A 25715-nucleotide genomic window follows, 5' to 3' on the forward strand; every position below is an offset into this window, starting at 1 on the left:
GTTTAACTGTGTTCTCGCTCGTGAAGCATTCAGTTCTTACACTTACAGAGTCGCCATGTAAATAGCGACAGCAGGCGGAGAAAACCCACTCAAACATGGGGAGAACATGCAAACTCTTAACAGAATCACCAACTGACCCAGTCGAGGCTCAAACCAGCGACCTTCTTGCTGTGAGGCGACATCGCTACCCACTGCGCCACCGCATTGCTCCTTCTTTTTTTTGCTTCCTCTGAACTTTTCGGCACCGCCTTTCCTTTTTTTGTTTTTACAGTCCATCTCTGACAATTAGCTTGTGTTGCACGTACTGTTTGTTTGACATTCTTGCCAGATTTTGATTACGTCCACGTAACCTCTGATTATGTCGGATTGGGTCGGCCCATCTCGAAACCTACCAGCTATTGCTGATTGGGTCAAACATTTATTATTATTTCTACTATTATCATCATCATATTCAGATCTTGGAAGTAATAAAAGCTGCCTGCATGTTAAAACGGTACAAAAAAATTTATTAAAAGAAATTTAAAACCTGACCGGCCCATATTTAAAAAATGGTCCGGCCCTTCTGGCATTTGCCAGATTTGTCAGATGGCCAATCCGCCCCTGGTACAGAACAATGAAGTTCAACCTGGGAAATGTAAAAGTGAGAGGTGTTTAGCGAAGACCGAATGTTCATTTTTGGGTGAACTATCCCTATAAATCACCACATGACCTTGGCGTTTGTGATAAATACAGCAGGTGATTAAATGAAAAACACACGCAGGATTGAGATGGCAATCAAATCATGCTTTACGTCCCCTGAGAATCAATTACAGTCAGGACAGGGCTTATGAGGCAGTGCTGTTGTACAGTATCACCAATGTTTGTACAGTAATTGTTTCTCAGGGGGGCGTGCAGGATATTCATAATTTACACAAGGCAGTTGATGATTTATAGTCGACTGAATCAAGAATGTTAAATTCATAATTAAACAATTGTGAGAAGATCAACACATACTCAGAGATGTTGTTGGTTTATTCTTGGTTAGCATGCTGCTGTCTGCAGTGTCCTCTGTGTCAGCACTGAACATTGCATGTTCTCCCCGTGTTGGTGTGGGTTTCCTCCGGGTGCTCCGGTTTCCCCCACAGTCCAAACACATGCGCTATAGGGGAACTGATCAACTACACTGGCCGTAGTGTGTGAGTGTGTATGGGTGTTTCCCAGTGATGGGTTGCAGCTGGAAGTGTATCAACTGCGTAAAACATATGCTGGAATAGTTGGCGGTTCATTCCCCTGTGGTGATCCCTGATTAAGAAAGGAATTAAGCTGAAAAGAAAATGAATGATATAGCTATGATTTAACATTGGCAGATTCTGCACTCTGAACAGTGGTGGAGATACAGGTGTACGTCAAAATCTGAGATCTGGTGAAAGAGAAGCCAAAGATCTGATCTCTGCATCTGCTCCTGCAATAATCAACCATAATGATCCTGCGTTCAGGAGACCAAACAGCAGATATTATTGTGCCGGAGTGTTGAGCTGAAGCAGACACACACACACACACACACACACACACTGAAGGACAGATGAAAGGCTGCTGATTACGCCGTGCAGACGCTGAAAGCAGTGTGTGTCACTTCTCATGCACAATAACTGCTGTGACAGATCCTTGAGCACACAAACAACACACACATGCACGCACACACACACACCTGTTACCTTTGATGGGTTAAATCAACATCATTAGTGTTCATGTTCATATGCACACTATGACATACATAAAGGAGGTCAAAGGAGAAAAGGCTTTATCCAGCATCAAAAGACAGTAAAGCACTTCAAATACTAATATCTTTAATTATTTCAATTTTTCATGTTTGATGTTCGAGAAAAAAAGACTCGTGCAAATGCTGTAAATGTTGGAAAAATCTTTATATATTTAGCTCAAGAGTCATCCAATGGCGTATTCAGTTTTAATGAATTCTCAATTGAGGCGACGCGGTGGCGCAGTAGGTAGTGCTGTCGCCTCACAGCAAGAAGGTTGCTGGGTTCCTGGTTCGAATCTCGGCCCAGTTGCATTTCTGTGTGGACTTTGCATGCTCTCCATGCGTTGGCGTGGGTTTCCTCTGGGTGCTCCGGTTTCCCCCACAGTCCAAACACATGCGGTTCAGGGGAATTGGGTAGGCTAAATTGTCCGGAGTGTGTGTGTGAATGTTAGGTTGTGGCTGGAAGGACATTTGCTGCGTAAAATGTGCTGGATAAGTTGGCGGTTCATTCTGCTGTGGCGAACCTGGGTTTATAAAGGGACTGAAAATAAATTAATGAATGAATAAATGAATAAATGAATGAATGAATGAATGAATGAATGTTGTTGTGTCAATATCCCTATATTGGTTCGTATTCGTGCCGGCAGGTGGCAGTGCTGAGATTAAACCAAAAATAAAACACAAACAGTGCTCAGTGTGCAGAAGAAGTCGCAGCTCATCACTTGTGTGCTGTCCAACATGAGTAGTAACCGCACGGTTTACTCGTTCGAGGATTACCGGTGCTCACCGGATCCGGTGTTCGAGCTGGACAGTCGGTGTGTGTCTCCGGGACCGGTGCCGGTGGTGGTGGATAACGGCTCGTTTCAGTGCCGCGCGGGCTGGAGCAGCGGAGCCCCGGAGCTCGACAACCCGCGGCTGGTGTTTCGCCCGGCGGCCGCTCGCAGCAGAGGAGCCGCCCGCGGTGGAGCGCAGGTGGGGAACGACATCCCCAACCCGGAGCCGCTGCGCTGGACACTCAAGAGCGCCTTCGACCGAGACACGGTGGTCAACTTCGACATCCAGGAGCTCGTCTTCGACTACATCTTCATGCACCTCGGGATAAATACACAGGTGAGGAGGAGGGGGAGATGTGCAGGCTGTCCACCTCGCAGTACTTTATTTAAAGGACCCGTTAAACTGAAATAAAGTTTTTAGATGTTACTTTCAGTCTGTTTGCTGTAAAGGATATCTGTAAGCCAGCGTGTTACAAAATGTGCGTTTAGAAGATATAAACCTGATATAAACATCCGAAACTTGCTGTTGGTCACTTCCACAGAAATGCATCAACAGTTTTGTGACGTCACCTCATACTTCAGCTTCTCATCAAATGCTCCGCCCCGCCCCCTTCAGCTCATTTGCTGTTCTTGGACCCTTTTCATAAGACTCCTACTGTGTTTACCGGATGGTCATCAGCATCTTAAATCCTTTAAAGATTTTAATATTTACATATGTTTTAAAAATACTTTTGTACATTTATTTATATTTATGTCTGTATTATATCATATTTGCGTCAAATTACAAAAAGCCGAATGAGTGTGTGTGTGTGTGATGCAGTGTGTATGGGGGTCAGGACAGTAAATCTGCCATGATTCTCTCCTCCGGCTGCCGTTATCAGTCTCACACTAGTGGTTTCCTCTTTCTGAAAGTTTTGATAACACCATCCTGGAGCTTTTCTGTCATTATTTCAGCAAATAAGATTGTAATGCGCTCTGAGTTTACCAACTGTGACCCCTTCACTACTGAGAAACACAGAAATGTGAAAGAGGTGCATTTTGACAGCACTAGTGTGAATCCCCGGTGTAAATCCCTCTGTGTCCTCAGGGTCGTGTGGAGCACCCTCTGGTGGTGACGGAGCCGGCCTGTAACCCGCTGCAGTGCAGACAGATGATGTCGGAGCTGCTGTTTGAGTGTTACGGGGTCCCGCGGGTGGCCTACGGTGTGGACAGCCTGTTCAGCCTCCATCAGAACAGCACAGCAGATGCAGGAGCGCCCTCTACAGCCCTGGTGCTGTCCTCTGGCCATCACTGCTCACATGTGCTGCCCGTCATTAACGGCAGGTACCACTAACACTCTTTCACACGCGCACAATAAGAGCTCTTCCGATTTACACAGCACTTTCAGAAGAAGCCTATTCTTTTTAATACAGTTTGTACAGGTGTATGGCACATAGGGTTTCCACATTAGATACAGAAAACAAACCAATCACAGGAATCCAGAAGCTGTAGAACATTTCATGCATAAATACAGTGAGGATTCGAATAAAAGACGTCATAGGAAAAAACAAACAAAAAAAAGCTGTTGTATATTGTGGAATTCTCAATCAATTCCATGCATGTTCAAGAAAAAAGGGCAGGAGAGGTTTTTCTTCAATGTCAGAAATCTTAACAATTTATTGGATATAAATGAATAATTGGATTCTCAGAATTCTGTTTTCCTCAATGCAATGTAAAAGTTAGTTTAAGGACTTTCTTTTCCTGACTTCAACTTATATAGGCCGCTGATATGAGCAGGTGGAGTTTAATGAAATTCGTCATTTGTCAGTCATTGTTCAGTCCTCCATTGGCCGCACCCCAGACATACTTCCTCTTTTCCTATGAATTCTCTGCACAACATTAAAAGCATAACACATTTTGTGCTCTGTGTTCAGTTTTAACACCTTTCTTTAGTCAGGAAGTTTCTGCAGAGCTGAATCTAATTTTGGACCAGCGTTTATTTACTTCTGCAAAAATGCTAATTAGTATGCACAGCACTCACACACAACAGTAGACGTTCAGTTAATAAACGACCCTTACAGGACCAATGCAAACAATTGTTTGATTAAAAAAAAAAAAGAGACAAAAATAATAAAAAATGATTTCTATTTTCTAACAATGCAATCAAAACAAAAGCAGATAATGCAAATTTGTTGACTGTGTATATAGTTTTTTAACCCATATTGTGGCACCCAGTATAGCACCTACAGTGTTTGAATATTTCATGTAGCTAGTTCTTGCATACTGTGTGCTTATGTGTTTTCTCTTATAATACATTAAATAAAATGCACATCTTTCTATTGTACATTGTATATTGAGTCTGGCTTTAATGGATGAATATATTCTACATGTTTTCTCCAAGTCTCATTAAACGCCTCAGACTGTAAATGAACATTCATTGTTACAAGTCTCCTTTTCGATTGTCCATTTGATCTCAAGCTCAAATAGGTAATGTGACTGCAGTGGGCTGTGACTGATTGAACAGCTTCCTGAAATGTCTTTCATTAAAAGTGTTCATTACATCCATCATTTACATCTTTATATTCCATCCCATGTTTATACAATGACTTTGAGTAGAACCATGAATATATCAGTAAAGGTTTGCATGAAAGGAAAATGTATTGAATGTAAGTGTTTGTATACAGCATTTTATTTGAGTGTTTCGCAGGGTAAGGTTGCAGCACAATGCAAAAAAACTTATTTTAACTTTGATTTTTTTTTGTCTTGCTTCTAGTCCAAAAAAAAAAAAATCTTAAATCAAAAAGCATTTTCTAGACCAGTTAAAAAAATAGTGTTGTTTTCAGAAATAATGAGTTTTTCATAAAAACAAGCCAAATAAACGTATTAGGGGAAACTAGATCATATAGCTGGTGTAAATGTGAAGGACACGTATTTCTCATAAGTTGTGTATATTTGTGTTTTTATTATAAACTCAAATTAATTTGTTATAGTTTGTATGTTAATTTATATTATAAACTCATATGCAATATTATGCAAAGTAGAGCATATGCACCCTTAAAATTGTTGGTAACTACCTAGTTTACATGAATGATGTTGTGTGTAGGGGGTGGCGCAGTGGGTAGCACGTTCGCCTCACAGCAAGAAGGTCGCTTTTCAGGCGTTTCTGTGTGGAGTTTGCATGTTCTCCCTGCATTCGCATGGGTTTCTTCCACAGTCCAAACACATGTGGTACAGGTGAATTGGGTAGGCTAAATTGTATGGAGTGTATAAGTGTGTGTGTGAATGTGTGTGTGGATGTTTCCCAGAGATAAGTTGCGGCTGGAAGGGCATCTGCTGTGTAAAAACTTGCTGGATAAGTTGGCGGTTCATTCCGCTGTGCAACCCTGGATTAACAAAGGGACTAAGCCGACAAGAAAATGAATCAATGGATGTTGTAGGCGAGGCAGTGGCGCAGTAGGTAGTGCTGTCGCCTTACAGCAAGAAGGTCGCTGGTTCGAACCCCAACTCAGTTGACGTTTCTGTGTGGAGTTTGCATGTTCTTCCTGCCTTCGCGTGGGTTTCCTCCCGGTGCTCAGGTCTCTCCCACAAGTCCAAAGACATGCGCTGCAGCTGAATTGACTAGGCTAAAATTGTCCATAGTGCATGACTGTGTGTGTGTGTGAATGTGTGTGTGGATGTTTCCCAGAGATAAGTTGCGGCTGGAAGGGCATCCGCTGTGTAAAAACTTGCTGGATAAATTGGCGGTTCATTCCGCTGTGACGACCCCAGATAAAGGGACTAAGCTGACAAGAAAATGAATGAATGTTTGTGTAAAGACTGATGTTACTGGATTCATAGTTGTGGCACATGTTCATATGCATATCAGTGGATATTTAAGTGAGAGACTGTGAAAAAGACACTGAGAAATTCATATTTTTAATATTATATGTTCTATTTCTTGTAGTTTTCACGGTGTCTACTGCAAAGAGAGAAAGAGAGAAACAAATAAACAGCAAAGACATCAGAATGAAGCGTGCCTATCATTTTATTCAGATCAGTGCCGCTGGGTTACAGCTGGGTTTAGGGAAAAACTCTCTTCATTTTGAAAACAAGGCAGATATTCTCTGCTCATCTAGAAAATGCTTCTTGATTTAAGAGTTTTTAGATGTTTGAATTAGAAGCAACAGAAAAACTCTAAGTAAGAAAAGCATTTTTGCTTAAGCTTGAACATAGTCACACACTTGAGGCTTAGTTTGTAAGTAGTTTTGTTCTTTCTCCAATTGCACTGAACATGATAATAAAACATTTCCATCACATGAATTCAAGAAGGAAGATCATCAATATCTGGCATGTGTTTGATACTGGTGACTTTTCTCATGCCTTGCTCTAACACAATAATCTCTCAGCTATTTAATACAGGCTGTTGTTCTTGAGTGCAGGCTGGATGCTGTGAATTGTAAGCGGGTGAATCTGGGTGGAGGTCAGGCAGCGGCGTATTACCAGAGACTTCTGCAGCTCAAATATCCTGCAAACCAGGCCTCCATCACCCTGAGCCGCATGGAGGAGCTCCTGCACCAGCACAGCTACATCGCTGTCGACTATCACAACGGTACACACACACACACACACACACACACACACCTGCATTTATATACTATAATAAGCTGAATCTCGAGATTGGAAATACACAAATTTCTTCAGAATTTTAAGCCCTTACAACCTTAATCTTACAACCTATTTATTTACATATGTAAATGTGTATATGTATGCATCTATTTTGATTTTATATTTGTCTCAGTAATAATATGCAAATGTGTTTATTTACACGAACAATTTTAAGCAAAGTAAGTTGTAGACTTTTCAGTGAGACCCTAAAGAGTCGGATCAGCCTGTGTGAAATGAGCATGCAATGTCACCTTTGCACATTTACAGATGTCAGTTCAGCTCAAGGTTATTTGTGTAGTGCTTTTTGCATTAATTAATGTTTCAAATCAGCTTTCAGTGTGAAAATGAAGAGCTGTAAATGATAGGAGGTGCTGTCGAGACAAACATGTGAAGCATAGAAGTGTTTCAAACACAGTGCCTGGTGTATTAAGTCAGGGGGAGTGTGTCCTACAGGTGGCTGTCAAGGCCACTCGCCTGCATGGAGCACACTCGTGCATCACACTGTTACGTGCTGCATTGTGTGTGTGATGAATGTAAACTGAGAGAGTGTGTCTGAGCCTCAGACGTATTCCCGAGTTGAACGCTTTGCTGTTTGTGGGACAGAGCTGGAGAAGTGGCGCAGTCCGGAGTTCTACGAGAGCGAAGTGCACCGCGTCCAGCTGCCGTTCTCGGGCCGCTCGGCTGGAGTGAGTGTGAGCGCAGAGGAGCGCAGCGAGAGACGAGCGCAGCAGCTCAGACGCATACAGGAGATCAACAGCCGGCGCAGAGAAGAGAGGATCCTGGAGGACCAGAAGCGCCTGGACACACTGCTGGCCGTGCAGGTACACCAGACACTGACCAACACGCTCTTATTACCACTGTTTCTCCTTATTTATCTGAAAGATGAACAGAAATCTCCAGGTGTCAAAGCAGTTTCAGTGGCTTAAATGTCATCATGAGCGTCTACTGCTGCATATTTTACTGAACACAAGTCATGGTTTTATCGAGGGAGGTTCTGCTGTGATTGTCGGTATGGTTGTATCTGGATCAAGTTTTTTTAATGGTCTCATGAAATTAAAATAACATTTTTAGATGTCATTATCAGTATTATTAGTTTTTAGGATGTTACAAAATTCTTTTTTATGAGATATAACGCTGATATATATATATATATATATAAACATGTAAAGTTTGTCTCGTCCATTTAAGTGGATCGACAGTTTTATTCACGTCTCCTCATACTTCAGTTTCTCATCAACTTTCTAACCAATCAAATGCTTGCTAGTGTCTAACATGCCCTGCCCTCTTCGCCTCATTGGCTGAATATTTGACGCACTTAAGCTGAACCACTTTGAGAAAAACAACACTATTGGCTGTTTTTAAAAAGGGGAGGAGCTACTCTATGCCCCGCCCTTTCTTCATGTTCAGCTGAGATTACATCAAATACATATTCACAGGCTTTAATGCTGCTGTTTTGTCCTGTCAGGAGCTGCTGGAGGACGGGGCTCTGGAGCTCTTCCACAGGAGTCTGGTGGAGCTGAACATGGACTCGGCGGAGGAGCTGCAGTCATACATACACAAGCTCAGCCTGAGCCTCCAGCAGCACCGCTTACTGAGAGCTGAGGTTTGGCAAATCTCCCAAACACACTTTACTCAACTCTTCTGCTCTAATAACTGTGTGTGTGTGTGTGTGTGTGTGTGTGTGTGTGTGTGTGTGTGTGTGTTTGTGTGTGTGTGTGTTAACAGTGTTAATAATTGTTAAATCGTGATGTTCAAGGAACATGTAGATTGAATGATAAAGCTGACGGTGGTCTTGTTGAATCAGACTGCAGAAGTGGAGCCGTCGGCAGATGAAGGAAACGAGCTGGAAGCAGAACTAAATGAGAACGAAGAGCCTGGAAAACCCAGCAGCACAGCGCAGGTAACATTTAAAGACGTCTTCATTGCTGTGGATGTTTATGCTAATGAGGTTGAAATAGGCACTAGTGGGCGGGGCTTTCCTTCACTGATGACACGTACAAAGGCAGAATGTCAATCACAGTGTTTCTGCATCAAGTCTGATTAAAACAAACACAATTCATTCATGTTAGGCATTAAAGGCTGCTGGAGATACTCACACACTGCTCACACACACTACTATAGGTGCACTTTAATTGACTGTCAAAGATTCACTCATTATTCCTGCGGATTAGTCCCTTATTTATCCAGGGTCGCCGCAACAGAATGAACCGCTAACTGTTCCAGCATTTGTTTTATGTAGCGGATGCCCTTCCAGCCACAAGCCAACACTGGGAAACATGCATACACACACACACGCACACACTCATACACTACAGCCAATGTAGATCATCAATTCCCCTATAGCGCATGTGTTTGGACTGTGGGGGAAACCGGAGCACCCGGAGGAAACCCACACCAACACGGGGAGAACATGCAAACTCCACACAGAAACACCAACTGACCCAGCCGAGACTCAAACCAGCGACCTTCTTGCTGTCAGGTGAACGTGCTACCCACTGCGCCATTGGGGAGCTCATTATCCTTAATATTGTTATTATTATTATTATTATTATTATTATTGTTATTATTATTATTATTATTATCATTTATTTTTTATTGTTATTGTTATAAATATGTTTTATTCAATTTATTATTGTTGTTGTTATTATTATTGTTATTATTTATTATTATTATTATTTATTTTTATTATTATTATTGTTGTTATTATTATTATTATTGTTATTATTTATTGTTATTGTTATAATTATTTATTATTATTATTATTCAATTAATTAATATTATTATTATTATTTAATTAATTATTATTTTTATTATTGTTATTATTATTTTTTTATTATTAATATTATTATTTGTTATTTTTATAATTATTTTTTATTATTATTATTCAATCTATTATTATTATTTAATTTATTATTATTATTATTGTTTTTATTATTATTATTGTTATTATTATTTATTTATTTATTTATTATTTTTATTTTTTTTGGCCATGATACAGAAGCTGATTTGGCAATAAACTCAAAACTCTCTCTCTCTGTCAGCCGATGTTTAACGTGGCCGAGTATCATCAGCTGTTTGTGGGCACGGAGCGTCTGCGGGTGCCGGAGATTATTTTCCAGCCGTCTCTGATTGGAGAGGAGCAGATGGGCCTGATGGAGACGCTGCAGTTTGTTCTGGAGCAGTGAGTGATCAATGGATCAACATTAGTGCTGCTGTCAAACCATTAATCAATATACAAATGAGAAGTCCTTATTTACAAAACTGCGTGTGTGTAGATATTCCCCTGAGCAGCAGGAGGCGCTGGTGAGGAATGTGTTTCTGACTGGGGGAAACCTGCAGTATCCTGGAGTGAAGGAAAGAGTGGAGCGAGAGCTGCTGGCCATCAGACCCTTCCAGTCACACTTTAAGGTCAGAATCACTGCAGAGATGACCACAGTGGAGGAAAGACTTGAAGCTGTTTTTTTTATCGTATTTTAATAAAGAGAATGAGAAGTCATATATAATGTCATTATACCCTCACTGAAAAAGCAACACATGTAGCTGGGGGCTAAGACTTTTGCACAGTTCTGTGTATATGTTGTCTCTGATCTGAAACCTGCCAGATGTAAGGAAGTGTTATGCAATGAGGTAAGCTCAAATACATGTTTCTAATGTTTGTAAATGGTGTGTGTGTGTGTGTGCGCGTGTGTGTGTGTGTGTGTGTGTGTGCGTGTGTGTTTAGGTGTCTGTGGCGGGCCGGCCGGCTCTAGACTCGTGGTTCGGGGCCTGTGATTGGGCCCTCCGGAGCCCCGCTGACGCTCCAGGCTGGATCAGCCGTCAGGATTATGAGGAGAAGGGAGGAGAATATCTGAGTGAACACTGCGCCTCCAACATCTACATACCCATGAAGATCAGCAAACCCAAACACACACTTACAGGAAAACACAGCACAGACTCCAGCCAACCGGACGCCAGCAGTGTCCAAAACCAGAGCGACGTTTCTGTCAGTCTGAGCTGAACTGCTTTTATACTGCTGACGTGTTTTACTCACCAAATGTTGAGCGGCCAAATGACTTTATTTCTATTTTTACAGCTTTAGATGGTGTATTTAATGTGTTTTAGTTGATGTACAATGAAGAGAACATGTGAAACACTGAGGGCTCGTTCATTGTGCTTTTGGACAAAGTGAAACACTCATGAAGGAAGTCTCTACACTGCAACACATGCTTGCTTTCTAAGAGTATTGTGTCTTGTTTCTAGTCAAAATATCTACAAATTCTTAAATCAAGAAGCATTTTCTAGATAAGCAAAAAATATTGTGTAGTTTTAAGAAAAAACTATTTTAACTAATTTTGAAAACATGTTCAATAATCTGCCAATTACAGCACTAATGTCTTGATTTTCCTGTTGACATGAGGTTATTTCTCTTAGCCCATTGGCAGATTATTTAGCTTGTTTTGAAGGAAATCTCACTTCATTTTTACATATTTCAAGAGTTCACACTTAGCTGATAATCAATAAAGCGTATTTGGCATGCTGTCCCGGGGGAGAGCTCTGAGCTCGCAATATCCTCGAGCCCAGGGCTCCCTCCCGTTAGAAGGGCGAGAGGGGAATTTGAGCTCAGGTAGGTCTCGAGAACTCCCCTGCTTGTCACCGTGAGAAGTGTAAACTCAGGTTGTATTGGGTGATAATTTGTTTTAGTCGATTGGCTATGGTTTATGTTTTTGGATGGTGGGAGGAAACCGGGGAACCCGGGGAAAACCCACGCGAACACGGGGAGGACATGTAAACCCCACACAGAAACACCAACCGGCCCGATGGGTTGGACCGGCGGTGTTCTTGCTGTGAGGCAACAGTGCTAGCCACTGGGCCACCGTGTCGCCCGATCAGAAAAAGTGGGAGGATGTAGGGGTGGAAAGGGGGAGAGCTTCAAGACGAAGATGACAGGAGTGAAAAACTCAGGTTATTTATAATGCTTCCGTAATCATCTAATAGGGCTGATTACGGAGCTAACAAAGAGCCAGCCGTGTTGATTATAAGCACGTGATCCTCGAAATGAGTTTATGAATAAACCACACTTATTAAAACAAGACTATATTTCCTGCTTGTCTGGAAAAGCTTCTTGATATTTGATCTAGAAACAAGACAAAAACAAACAATCTGCTTATTTTGCAGTGTGCTCACCATGGCTGCGTTTATTCAATTAAAACAAAAACTGTATTATTGGGGAGATTATTACCATTTAATTGATCCATATAATAAGCTTTTTCTGTTGGAGATTAGTCAACCCTTTAACTGGCATCGCTTGGTAGACCCTTTTGTCCAGGGGTGATCATTAAAACAAAACGCCCGAAAGGAAAGACAATTTCACCTAAAGAAACACTGAGCAAAACTATGTTCATCTTAACAAAGTCATCAGTAAAAGGCACTCGAAAGGTAAGTGGAAAAAGTTCTTCATTCAGCTTTTGCTTTTCGAGTGTCTTAGACTCTGTTGTTTATCTTTATGAGTCCCTCATCCTTGAATTAAGAGGTCGGTTAAACATGCTGTTATTATTACTCTGCCTCATGTTGGTCCAATCTTCAGACACAAAAATAAAGATATTTTAGCTGGATTCTGAGAGCTGCTCGTCCTCCAGACGTCCAGAAAAGACCAAAAACATCCTCAAAATGTGTCTTCAGAAGCTCCAGCGACAACTTTCTGAACCAAACAAACGGTAAAAACAACTTTGTTTGCCAGTGTCTCTCATCAGAGTGTGTTTACTATAACATTTTGGTGACTGTCGCTTTAAATGTAAATGAGGTTGTGTTCTTTTTAGAAGAGGGCGGAGCTACAGACGGACAGCTGAGAAACAGCAGTGTGTGTGCTGTGAGTGCTGGTCAGGTGTGTGTGTGTGTGTGCTTCAGTGTGAGTGTGTGTTGATTCTTCTGTCAGTCTATGTTGCTTCTTCATCTAGAACTCCACATCTATAATCCTCTTAGTCTATGCTGACATCATCTTCAGCAGCTCAAACACTCTAATGGTTAATGGACAGACGGCTGCTTCTCACTCAGGCCTGCTGTTTATGCTAATGAGATGGAGAGATGTGCACTAGTGGGCGGGGCTTTCCCCCTCTGATGACACGTATAAAGGGAGAATGTCAATCAAAGTGTTTCTGCATCAAGTCTGATTATAATAAACACAGTTCATTAAGTGATTTAGCACAATAGGTCTTATTAATTATTATCTGACTAATATTTAGATGAGGAAGTGAATACTCCCTCAGCTGCTGTTCATTTGAAGCATCATTTGAGGAAACACTGGAACAGAAACTCTTCTGTAAATCAGCAGTCTGTGCTGGAGGTCTGCAGGTATGCTTCTACTGCTTCAGATATTCACACTTTAACAGTATACACACTCAATCTAGACCTGCGTTCATATATATCGGCACTGAGAAAGTCATATTCCCAGTGGATAGATTAAATGAGCCGTCTCGCCACACAGACGTGCAGTATATTCACATCTATGTGAAACATTATTGAATATATCGAAATATCCTTTACAATACTTCTGTTCTGAATGCATCCACTGCAATAAAGAGTTTCTTATAGTTTTTGCTTGGTTTGTTGTCAAGACTAGGAGTTTCTCTGACATGCAAAGCTTTTACACACTGAGAAATCTAAATGTGCAGAGATGTGAATGTTCTCTGTTCCCCACACATTTACTTCCCAGCATTGTTAAAAAAGCAAAAACACACTCTTTAGAAGATAAGCAAGACAAAGATAAACATGAGACAGCTAAATATACACACACATGCATCTGAGCAGGCCCTCAGATAAGCAGATGTGTGCTGCTGTGGGTATCACTTCTCTATAATTTAAGGAAGTGAGCTGAATGGAGGCATTGTGCACCGATATTATAAGCTCTACATGCAGCGTGAGCATCAGTCAGACGCTCAGACAGAAGCAGATGAAGTTCATTAGTTCATTACTGCTGTAATTTGCAGGATGCAGAGGCTGATGTTCCTCCTGATGTTGACGCAGTCATGTGCGGATAATCCAGCATTCAAAGCTCTTCTGTCAGAGAAGGCTCTCACAGACTGTAAGTTTGCTTTATTTATTCAGTTAGAGGACACGTTTAGCTTTAATCCTGTCTGTTTTATGCAGACTACATTAGATTCAAGATGCCAAAGAGATTTACCATTAGAAAAAATGTTAGAGTATTTGGTGTTGGGTCATTTTCATCCACTCTGGGCTGATTTTGAGTCTTAATTTGGCCTCAACTTTCTCTGTTTCAGATAGCAGAATGATTTTTGGTGACAAATCTTATTTTGACATACAGTTGAAGTCAGAATTATTAGCGCCCCTGTTTATTTCCCCCCCCTGATTTCTGTTTAATGTAGGGAAGATTGTTTCAGCACATTTCTAAGCATAATAGTTTTACAAACTCATCTCTAATAACTGATTTATTTTATCTTTGCCATGATGACAGTACATAATATTTTACTTGATATTCTTCAAGTCACTTCTATACAGCTTAAAGTGACATTTAAAGGCTTAACTAGGTTTATAAGGTGAACTAGGCAGGTTTGTGTAATTAAGCAAGTTATTGTAATAATGATGGTGTGTTCTGTAGACACAGGAAAAAATTTACCTCAAAGGGGTTAATAATTTTGTCCCAAAAATGGTTTTTAAATAATTAATAACTGCTTTTATTCTAGCCGAAATAAAACAAATCAGACTTTCTCCAGAAGAAAAAATATTATCAGACATACTGTGAACATTTCCTCGCTCTGTTAAAAATCATTTGGGAAATATTTTAAAAAGGAAAAAAAATCAAAAGAAGGTTAATAATTCTGACTTCAACTTTATATTTTGGGAAAATGCTTTGTTTTTAAAAACTCAGCGGTACACTTTGGCCAAATTTACAGCTCTTTTTATGTTTATTTTTAAGTATTTGTTATCAGGATTCCCATTAGCCACTACCAAGTTAGTGATATATTCTTCCTGGGGTCCATCAAACACAAGACAAAATTACACTAATCCATAACAACAAAGACCAAAAAAAAAAAAAACTCCAAAATTCATGCATAACATCCAGATCAACAATCCAATTAATATTGTGCCATTAAATATTTCTCCAATGATTTTTTAAATCTCATTTTACTTGTTGCAGTGTTACGCTTCTTCCCCTTTTTGTCTAGGGTTGGGGAAGGAAAATAAAGTGAACTAAAATTTAGAATTTAAGAAAAACAAAGAACAAATGAATGAATTATGTAAACGTTAAATAAACACTTCAGTCCTCTGCCTCAGAAACGTGAAACAACCACAAGAGTGATCTTACATCTTTTATTCTCATTAAATCAACAACATAGGAAGCAGAAGTGTTCAGGTGAAGGATGAACCTCTCAAACTTAAGTGCTGTTTTGGGGTTTCCACCTGGATTTTGCAAACCTAAATTTAAAAGCTTCCCAAATCCACATGCAGAGGTGTAAATGCTAAAAAATTGGTATCATTTTAAAGAAAACCTTTTGAATTTACATAAAACGCTGTTGAAAGTGTTTAAAACAACTGTATCTGTTGTCTGTGTTATAGTAAACTTGAACTTCACTCATCAGTAGTTCTTAATAAAGTAGTGTTTAGTTGACATAGCTTCAGGTATCTACATCATTATGTGCTGTTATTGTAAAGTGTTTCCATTTCTGTGTGTGTGTTCAGTGTCTCAGATGATGCCTGTCTGGATACAAAGCAAAATGAAGAGCACCGCAATCCCAGACATCCATGATCAAGTGGACATTGGCATCGGCTGGGTGAACTACGTCCTCTCACAGTCAGTAAAACACAAACAACACGAAACATTCGCTCAGTTAGCATGCATTCTTATTCCAAACACACAATGCTCTGTGTATTCAGCCAGTATGGCTAATGGACAGACGGCTGCTTCTCACTCAGGGCTGCTGTTTATGCTAATGAGATGGAGAGGAGGGCACTAGTGGGCGGGGCTTCCCCCCTCTGATAACACGTACAAAGGGAGAATGTCAATCAGTGCTTCATTTAACTAATTATACACAATACAATTCATTCTTCATTACTATTAGACGCTGCTTGAGACACACACACACACACACACACACACAAACAGATGTCTAAATTATTATTTGGATGCTGTTTTGTTTTTTGTTTCAGTCATTGCAGATAAAGTGTGTGTGTGTGTGTGTGTGTGTGTGTGTGTCTCCAGCATGCGTGTCGTGCAGTGCGAAACAGCTGAGCCGTCGCTGGTGTTTGTGGAGGGAACAGGACTGTATCTGGAGGTCCGTGAGCTCTCATTGGCTGTTTCTGGCAGATGGAGAACAAAGTTCGGCATCATGTAAGTGCACCAGTGCATCATGGGAGATCACAGTCATGTCTGTTTTACCACACCTTTTCTTATAGAGTAAACAATACTGTAGTACAATATAAATACAATAGTGCTTGGTTTATGATTGGAATTAACCTGTTTCTATAGTTATATCTGCAACTATAGAATATGTGACTCTACAGTTGCTATGGTAACACAACGACTATAGTGAATAATCTGTTGTGGTGATTCTACAGTTGCTATGGTAACACAACGACTATAGTGAATAATCTGTTGTGGTGATTCTACAGTTGCTATGGTAACACAACAACTATAGTAATTAATCTGTTGTGGTGATTCTACAGTTGCTATGGTAACACAACGACTATAGTGAATAATCTGTTGTGGTGATTCTACAGTTGCTATGGTAACACAACAACTATAGTAATTGATCTGTTGTGGTGATTCTACAGTTGCTATGGTAACACAACGACTATAGTGAATAATCTGTTGTGGTGATTCTACAGTTGCTATGGTAACACAACAACTATAGTGAATAATCTGTTGTGGTGATTCTACAGTTGCTATGGTAACACAACGACTATAGTGAATAATCTGTTGTGGTGATTCTACAGTTGCTATGGTAACACAACGACTATAGTAATTGATCTGTTGTGGTGATTCTACAGTTGCTATGGTAACACAACGACTATAGTGAATAATCTGTTGTGGTGATTCTACAGTTGCTATGGTAACACAACAACTATAGTGAATAATCTGTTGTGGTGATTCTACAGTTGCTATGGTAACACAACAACTATAGTGAATAATCTGTTGTGGTGATTCTACAGTTCTCCACTGTTCCATGTCTCTGTGTAGATAATGGCTGTGACTGTGGGTCGCTGCAGTCCCGGAGCTTTAGCAATGACTTTACCACCTTTTCCAGGCTGATGGATCTCAATTATTTTCTTTTTCTCATTTGTTTTTGAATTTCTTTGTATCTTGGCATGATGTCTAGTTTTTGAGGCTCTTTTGGTCTACTTCACTTTGTCAGGCTGGTCTTTTTTAATAGATTAATCCTGATTTCTTGATTGCGAACAGGTGTGGCTAGAGAAACTGAACTCAGGTGTGATAAACCACAGGTGTGTTTTAACAAGCACTTTCCCCCACAGCGCTCTGCAGATTTGTGTTTTGTTTTCCCTTAATAATAATAAAAAAAAAACTGTATGCTGTGTTTTGTGCAACACAGGCTCATTCTGAAAATGTAGTCCCGTGAACATTTCTGGAGACCGCGAATTACGTAGCTGGATGTTTGTATGGTTGCATCTCATTTTTTGAACGAACACTAGGGGGCGGTATGACGCTGTTCTGTGTCTCGCGCTCTCCAGCTGACCGCTTACCTCCGTGTGGAGGGCTTTACCACCGCAACCAGTTTGTCCAGTTAGCTCATTGTGTACGTCGGTGGACTTGAGATGCAGAGAAGTGTTGACCACAATGATGACGACCGGGTTTGATTCCGGGGAAGATCGGTTCTAGAAATCAGGTAAGGCAAAAACAGAATCCACAAAATAAAATGAACGAGTGAATAACAGGGTGAGAATGTGGTGAAATCCGAAAACGTGGTAAACATCAGACGAGGGCTTTTTCTTTTTCTGGACGGCTTTTGTAAATTGTTGATTGGCTTTAGGGAAGTAAGTGGGTTGGCAGGTCAATCAATAAAATGGGTTGGGTTTATGCAGGGCATAATTTGTGCCGGAACACGCCGGATTCAGATACGGCACTTCTGAAATCTGATCTGACACCTCATTTTACTTGTCCCCCTCCTCAACCGCCCTCCTCCCCTGTCCGCTGATCACTTTCACTTTCTTCGCAATTCCCCAACCTTCAATCTGCGGGTAACATGCCAGATCCATTACCCCGGTCTGTTTCGGGAACTCACAATTCACTAATTAAGTACTGGGTTTATGGAAGGAGGAGGGGGGGTCAGTCGATTGGATGGTCAGCCAGTCAGTCAGTCAGACAGACAGTCGACAGCAGCCTCTGGTGGGTTTACACGAGAACAGCGCGGGCACGAACGGCACTTGGGAGAGAAATTAGAGATATGAAAAAGCACACACAGCGCCCTCTCGTGGATTCGCGAAAACAAAAACTGCCAAAATACGTACCTCCTGGGATGTAATTCGCGGCCTCCAGAAACATCCACGGGACTACGCTTTCAGAATGAGCCTGGGGTTGGTTTTGTGTCATGTGAACATCATTCAGTGACCAGCATTCTGGGTATCTAGAAACAGCCTTTGCCATCTTTAGCTCCCCGTTACCAGCCAATCTGTGCCGACCACACACTGTGATTGGTGGAGAGCAGACAGTGGTGAAGCCATACACACAATACTTTATGAGCACAGAGAGTCCTCACTTTAATATCTGAATGAACGTATAAAGCTAAAATGAATGTGTTTATGAGTAATGCTCATGCCTGTTCTCTGACTGCAGCACAGACAGCGGCTCGTTTGATGTGGAGGTCTACAATATATACATCCGTGTGGTCCTGGGGGTCGGGGATAAAGACGGTCACCTCTCCATCAGCAGCGAATCCTGCAGTAATGATGTAGGAAATGTCTACATTCAGTTTCACGGAGGAACAAGGTAAAGAACAGAGCGTAAGGTGAGAGACGCCAGTGACTGATGCCATCATAATCACTGTGCTCTTCTGCAGCTTCTTCTATCAGCTGTTTGAAGATTATTTCAGTGGAAAAGCCTCAGACATGATACGCCAGAAGGTTGGTGTAGTCTTCAACAGTCCATCACTGTCACTGTATATCTGCTGCTTCTCAAACACCTCATATTGTCTTTCTTATAGATCTGTCCAGCAATCCAACAAGCAGTCACTAACATGGAGACAATTCTGCAGGAACGAACCGGTGATGAACACAGACACGGCATTGTGTATTTAGCACAATGAAGACTGTTTGTTTTAAAATGTTTTATAAAGCATTGTATAGAGTAGTGTTTGGCATAATCATGCCTTAATGTGTGTGTGTGTGTGTGTGTGTGTGTGTGTGTGTGTGTGTGTGTGTGTGTGTGTGTGTGTGTGTGTGTGTGTGTGTGTGTGTGTGTGTGTGTGTGTGTTTAGTGAACATACCCGTGGATAAGTATGTTTATCTGAGTGCTCCCCTAACCTCCGCCCCGGCCGTGACCGATCAGAGCTGCCGATTAGAGGTTAAGGTGAGGACGTCTTTAATAGTCATTATCTTTTATTCTCGTGTATCAAATGAATCCAGCTATTATTAGGTTAGATTTTTTCTCTGCATATTTAGTATACAGGTAGATTCATTGATTTGTATAGGGGGGGTTTGGGCAACACAGTGGCACAGTGGGCAGCACAATTGCCTCACAGCATAAAGGTCTCTGGTTTGAGTCTCGGCTGGGTCAGTTGGTGTTTCTGTGTGGAGTTTGCATGTTCTCCCCGTGTTGGCGTGGGTTTCCTCCAGGTGCTCTGGTTTCCCCGACAGTCCAAACACATGCGCTATAGGGGAACTGATCAACTAAACAGACTGTATTGTATGAGTGTGTGTGTAAATGAGTGTGTATGGGTGTTTGCCAGTGCTGAGTTGGAGCTGGAAGGGCGTCCACTGTGTAACACATATGGAATAATTGGTGGTTCATTCTGCTGTGGCGATCACTGATGAATAAAGGGACTAAGCTGAAGGAAAATTAATGAATGAAGAGAGAATTCAAAGAATATGACTGATGTTGCTTGCTCTTCTGTCGACAGGCTGAGTTTTACAGCAGGCGTTCTCCATCTGAACCTCCATTCTCCGCCCGTGCGTTTGACCTTCAGTATTCAGACAAGCACATGCTTACACTGGCTGCATCCCAGTTCACGGTCAACTCAGCAGCGTTTGCGTATCTCAGATCTGGGGCTCTTCAAACCAACATCACAGACGACATGGTGAGGACAACAAGCTGCTCCCTTTAAAAACATTAGGACACACAACAGCAGTAATCTTTACTAATGTGTGTATATGCAGGAGTGCACATAACTGGTACACAGATGCACACGTGGGATTAAAATAAACAGTGCGCTCTAAACGAAACTTATCACCCTCCATTTTTAAGTGCCCAAATTGAAGAGTTCAACACTAAATTCTGAAGGGTACAACTGATGGACACTGCAGGCTCCCATGATCCTTTGTGCAGGGAAGTTGTTTGGTGTTGCACTTTCTTGGTGTCTGTTTTGAAGGTATGGGATTGCAGCTGCGAGCAGGAGTCCTGAGTTTAAAATACAAGTTCATGTTTAAATTTCAAAGATAAATATAGAAATATATCTCATTCATTCATATATGTATAGTCAAGTGTTTACCAAAGTGCTGTACAAGCACACACTATTTAAACTAAAAGACAAATCAAACAATCATATTATGGTAATAAAAGCCAAAGAGTAGTGGGTTTTAAGACTAGATTTAAAAACAGACAGGGTTTTAGCCTGCCTAACATGGAGAAGAACGTTAATCCAAAGTTTTGGGGCAACCATTGCAAAAGCACAAGGTTTTAAATTTGTTTGAGGAACAGCCAAAAGAGCTGATCAGCACATCTAAGTGCCCTTAATACAGTGCACAACTATATTAACTCTTAAAGATATCTTGATGATGGCACATAATATTAGACTAGATATTCTTCAAGACACTAGTGTTCAGCTTACAGTGACATGTAAAGGCTTCACTAGGGTAATCAGGGTAAAGTTAGGGTAATTAGGCAAGTCATTGTATAACAGTGGTTTGTTCTGGAGACTATCAGAAAAATATATAGCTTAAAGGGGCGAATAATATTGACCTTAAAATGGTTCTCAAAAAAATTAAAAACTGCTTTTATTCTAGCCGAAATGAAACAAATAAGACTTTCTCCAGAAGAACAAATATTATCAGACATACTGTGAACATTTCCTCAATCTGTTCAACATCATTTGGGAAATATTTAAAAGAGAAAAAGAAATTCAAAGGGGGCGAATACTTCTGACTTCAAATGTATGTATTTTTAAATAATGCAAAAATGAGTGTTCATATATGAATATGAGAGCATGCAGGATAGCTGAGGACTGAGCAACATCTCCAGATATGAAAACCAGACCAAACAAGCATTGTGCACCCCTGTCTATGAGGAACTGTGTGAAACTGAACACTGCAGACGTGCATTAATCACTCATTCATCTCATTTTATATGTCAAAGATACCAAAGGGTTCCCCGCTGCATCTGAACACCAGTCAGTTTGGGGTCTTCATCCCACAGGTCAGTGTGTGTGTGCATGTTGGGGATGTATGTAGAGAATAACAGATAGAGTGCTGTGTGTAAAGGATTATACATGCATTATGTGAAGGTAAAGAGCCACTTGAAGGAAAGCTGCTGATTATGCTGCTTATTTCATGCTCATTCACTAAATTATAGACAAGTAAAACTCTTCTGCATTTAGTCTCTGTGTTTTGGATTTATTAGTGTAGGTGAACTGCATTATGGGATGTTGATCTCTGCTCTGTCCACTTCTGATGTTGTAAATTCAACTCTACAGTTTAATGAAGTGACTTTAATTGACATTTTAGTAATAATATAATGTTTAAGAAGTAATATGTAGAGAAATAAGTGTGTGAAATACAGGAAATGTGTAAAGGTTTCTGTAGCGTAATATACAACACACACACACAGTATAGCACTGCAGACTATTACACATGTGCAGAACACACACTTCAAGGTTAAAAGTTGTTGGAGGACAGATAAAGATCCCGTAATGTATAAATATGAAGTGCATAGAATATATTCCCAGATGTTTGCAAATACTGATGTAATTGTGAAGTGTTCATGCTGATGAGTGCTGTGCTTTTTCCCTGGTCAGCTGCGCACATTATACCCCGACATGAAGATGCAGGTGCTGTTATACGCCAGCGACATGCCGCTGTTCTCCTTCACTTCAGGCCTCATGAACATTCATGTGAAGATGGCAGCAAAGTTCTCCGCTGTTAAAGCTGACGACGCTCTGGTGCCTCTTTTCACACTGAATGTGGTGAGAAAACAAAGGAACTTTCAGAGAGAAAACACCCGTTAACAAGCTACAAAGATAGACAGTTCCTGGAGGGCCGCAGCTCTGAACAGTTTAGTTCCAGCCCTAATCAAACACAGCCGATCAAACTAATGGAGTCCTTCAGGCTTGTTTGAAGTTTGCTGAACTTAAAGTTGGGTTGGAACTAAACAGTGCAGAGCTGCGTTTGACACCCCTGCTTTAAATAAATCTGTCTTCTGTTATCAGTTTTCATCATTGTGGTATCCTTTATCTATGTTGTCTTGATTTGTATGTAAAACGCTTTGAGACTTTAAAGGCACTATATGAAATACTTGTATTATTATTGTTGTTATTATTATTAATAAACAATAGATAGCTGCTGACCAGCGGTGTTGCTCTCTCACTCCCCCTGCAGGACAGCAGATTCAGCGGAATCGCTCAGATTAGCAATCAAAAACTGACCGGAGCTTTCAAAGTGAACAAGTGAGTATTGTTTATTTAAAGTTCACACCTAAAAAAATAATTTTAAGGACTGATAAAACAGCGCTGCTTCTTTTCCATGTGATCACGAGCTGAAGAACCAGAAGTGCTGGACTGTGGCAAAATAAAGCTTTACTGCTTTAGTGCTGCATCACGGTTGTCTTCAGCGTTTCTCTTGTTTCTCTTCTTTCAGTCTAAAGGTTATTGCACACTGAATACAAATTTTTCATCTGTAATTTTTAAAATAATAAATTTCACCTCACATTGCGTCAATTGTATTGAGATACTGCCTCCGAAACCTTTGTCCATCATAAAAAAAAAAAAATTATAATAATAAAAGTTATTGGATTCGATTCATCTTCATTACTCCAAGACTCCATTTTATATTGTTTTGCCAATTATTTTGCATTGGATTCATTAATCTGCAATTTGGGATTTAAAAACGAATATTTCAGACTTCATTGTGCTACGCGCTTTACTCTGCATCAGACTACCATGATAATAAGTGTTGAATACTTCACTCATCATCAACATGATTTCCGCAGGAGTCCTGTATAGGACAAACTTCCATGATTCTCACAGTCATCAAAATACACCTTTGTTTGTTGTGAATATACACCCTCTAGTGGAGAATATTACTCACTGCGTCTTTAAGCTGAAACACACACTTGTACAGCTGTCCTTGTTAAGGCTTGCCATAGACTTCAGCTGTAATGTATTTCCCATGTGAGTAAACAGCAGGCCAAAGCACAGACAGAGAATGGTTATCTGACAGACAGAGCCTTTTCACTGTAGTAACCCCAAGAAAAAAAGGTGGTAGATTAATGAAACTCTTCCTCTGCGTTTCTCATAAATGCTGCTCCAAGTATAACACTGACTGTGGGATCATCTGAGATTGGAGATTTCAAGGTGAGATTTAATAAGCTGTTATTATTCATATCAAGCGTTCATCATCACTAATGATTTCTCAATTCTTCAATATGTGCAGACTGACACAATTAGGCAAGTGTTAGTGATCGCCGTCAACACCATTATCCTGCCAAAGCTAAACGGTGAGCACTTCTAATTTTTTATAAACCCTTTCCATTATTTCAATTATTCATCATTTTGTAAATTCCTTTGCAACTGAGTAAAGCAAATTTCGAAAACTATAGTTATGTATTTATTTATGAATTATTTTAGGGGAAATCTGGAGGTTATCTGAAGGTTAACTCTTTGTGATTATCTTGTCTCAGCTCGTCTGAGGTCCGGCTTTCTCTTGCCCACGCTGCAGGGATTTAGCTTGAGTAACTCTCAACTGCTCATCAAAAACGTGAGTATTTTAAATGAATGTTCATGTATTTAATGATGTTTTTGTTAATGTTAGAAACTTGTTGGAAAGCAGCACAATATCAGTGTTAATTCGATCCCTTTATTTCAGGGCTTTGTGGTCATTTTTACCGACATCAGACTCCCTGATGGGCTGAATGCTCCATAACGGCTCACATGTCAACACAAACCACAGGCGCTCGACAGAACTCTGCTGTTCATTATACAGCCAACTGCTTTTGTGTTGTCATGTTTTGTGTGAACAAACTGCTTATACGTTTCCCAGTGCTGGGTTGCTGCAGGAAGGGCATCCACTGCCTAAAAAATACGCTGGAATAGTTGGCGGATGGTTCCGCTGATGAACCAAGGGAAAATGAATGAACTGCTGTCATTGGCTGTATGTGGTTGTCTCTTGTTTTGAGCACACGGCTTTGTTTTGTTTCACTTTCTGCCTTGCACTTTCATCAGTCTCCCCCATCTCATCTCTTACTGTTACCTGACACATCTCCAAATTACCTAGGGACGACTGGCTGTAATTCTCCATTCCAGTGAGTAAAGCTGGGTACCATATGAATGTTATCAATTCTTTAATTATCAATTAATTAAATGAGTAAACAGTGGGCGTGGCTTGTTTTTTTGTAGTGTGAGCTGATTGGCTGTAGTAAAGTACAGTTGAAGTCAGAATTATTCGCCCCCTTTTTAAATTTTCTTTTCTTTTTCTAAATATTTCCCAAATGATGTTGAACAGATTCAGGAAATGTTCACAGTATGTCCGATAATATTTTTTCTTCTGGAGAAAGTCTTATTTGTTTTATTTTGGCTAGAATAAAAGCAGCTTTTAATTTTTTAAACACCATTTTAAGGTCAATATTATAAGCCCCTTTGAGCTATATATTTTTTTCAATAGTCTACAGAACAAACCATCATTATTACAATGACTTGCCTAATTACCCTTACTTTACCCTAATTACCCTAGTAAAGTCTTTAAGTGTGACTTTAAGCTGAACACTAGTGTCTTGAAGAATATCTAGTCTAATATTAATTAGTCATCATGATGAAGAGAAAATAAATCAGCTATTAGAGATGAGTTATTGACACTACTATGTGCAGAAATGTGTTGAAGAAATCTGCTCTCCTTTAAACAGAAATTGGGAAAAAAAATAAACAGGGGCGCTCATAATTCTGACTTCAACTGTAGGCATTTCATGAAGAAAGATGGAGAAAAGGGTTTGAGGAGAGTTATTACAGCCTAACAGACTCCTCCTGCACCCCATTTCTGTCTGTCGTCAAAGTCCTAAGATAAACGCAAGGTTCTAAGATAAACGCAATCTGAGAACTAAACTGAAGCAAACAGGAAGTGCATTTTCAGATTTCATTTAAAGATTAGAAGGGCTAATCATTTATATTTGTCTTAATGGCACGCACATATGGAGAGTTCACCACAACACTAGCAAT

The 25715-nt window shown here is 40.4% G+C and overlaps 2 protein-coding genes across 4 annotated transcripts; both read left to right on the top strand.

Moving 5' to 3' along the window:
• Positions 1-2436: 2436 nt before the first annotated feature.
• On the top strand, positions 2437-11270 carry actr5 (actin related protein 5). Of its 2 annotated transcripts, none has more exons than XM_073911797.1 (9): positions 2437-2924; positions 3068-3834; positions 6909-7078; positions 7738-7955; positions 8600-8737; positions 8939-9034; positions 10176-10315; positions 10410-10542; positions 10856-11270. In XM_073911797.1, the coding sequence occupies exons 2-9, from the start codon at positions 3662-3664 to the stop codon at positions 11129-11131; spliced, it is 1344 nt and encodes a 447-aa protein (XP_073767898.1). In that variant the 5' UTR covers positions 2437-2924; positions 3068-3661; the 3' UTR covers positions 11132-11270.
• Positions 10867-24878, top strand: bpifcl (BPI fold containing family C, like). Of its 2 annotated transcripts, none has more exons than XM_001342726.7 (18): positions 10867-12827; positions 12930-12994; positions 13353-13461; positions 14097-14191; positions 15808-15919; positions 16328-16456; positions 18917-19069; positions 19140-19203; positions 19284-19344; positions 19557-19648; positions 20199-20375; positions 21650-21709; positions 22308-22475; positions 22888-22955; positions 23819-23861; positions 23941-24004; positions 24188-24264; positions 24373-24878. In XM_001342726.7, exons 1-18 carry the CDS (start codon positions 12781-12783, stop codon positions 24427-24429), a joined length of 1641 nt encoding a protein of 546 aa, XP_001342762.3. In that variant the 5' UTR covers positions 10867-12780; the 3' UTR covers positions 24430-24878. The 2 variants fall into 2 exon arrangements, with proteins under 2 accessions (XP_001342762.3, XP_073768480.1); XM_073912379.1 differs by having other exon boundaries at positions 12930-12979.
• Positions 24879-25715: the final 837 nt, after the last annotated feature.

The sequence above is a fragment of the Danio rerio genome, chromosome 9 (genome assembly GCF_049306965.1).
Source record: "Danio rerio strain Tuebingen ecotype United States chromosome 9, GRCz12tu, whole genome shotgun sequence".
Taxonomy (NCBI): domain Eukaryota; kingdom Metazoa; phylum Chordata; class Actinopteri; order Cypriniformes; family Danionidae; genus Danio; species Danio rerio.

What these genes read in the sequence shown, in the direction of transcription:
- actr5 (XM_073911797.1), top strand. Translation starts at nt 3,662, where the DNA reads ATGATGTCGGAGCTGCTGTTTGAGTGTTACGGGGTCCCGCGGGTGGCC. An exon ending in ACACACTGCTGGCCGTGCAG is followed by an intron (nt 7,956 to 8,599) that starts GTACACCAGACA and finishes TTGTCCTGTCAG; the next exon opens with GAGCTGCTGGAGGACGGGGC. An exon ending in CCTTCCAGTCACACTTTAAG is followed by an intron (nt 10,543 to 10,855) that starts GTCAGAATCACT and finishes GTGTGTGTTTAG; the next exon opens with GTGTCTGTGGCGGGCCGGCC.
- bpifcl (XM_001342726.7), top strand. Translation starts at nt 12,781, where the DNA reads ATGTGTCTTCAGAAGCTCCAGCGACAACTTTCTGAACCAAACAAACG. An exon ending in TCTGTGCTGGAGGTCTGCAG is followed by an intron (nt 13,462 to 14,096) that starts GTATGCTTCTAC and finishes TGTAATTTGCAG; the next exon opens with GATGCAGAGGCTGATGTTCC. An exon ending in CTCTTTTCACACTGAATGTG is followed by an intron (nt 22,476 to 22,887) that starts GTGAGAAAACAA and finishes CTCCCCCTGCAG; the next exon opens with GACAGCAGATTCAGCGGAAT.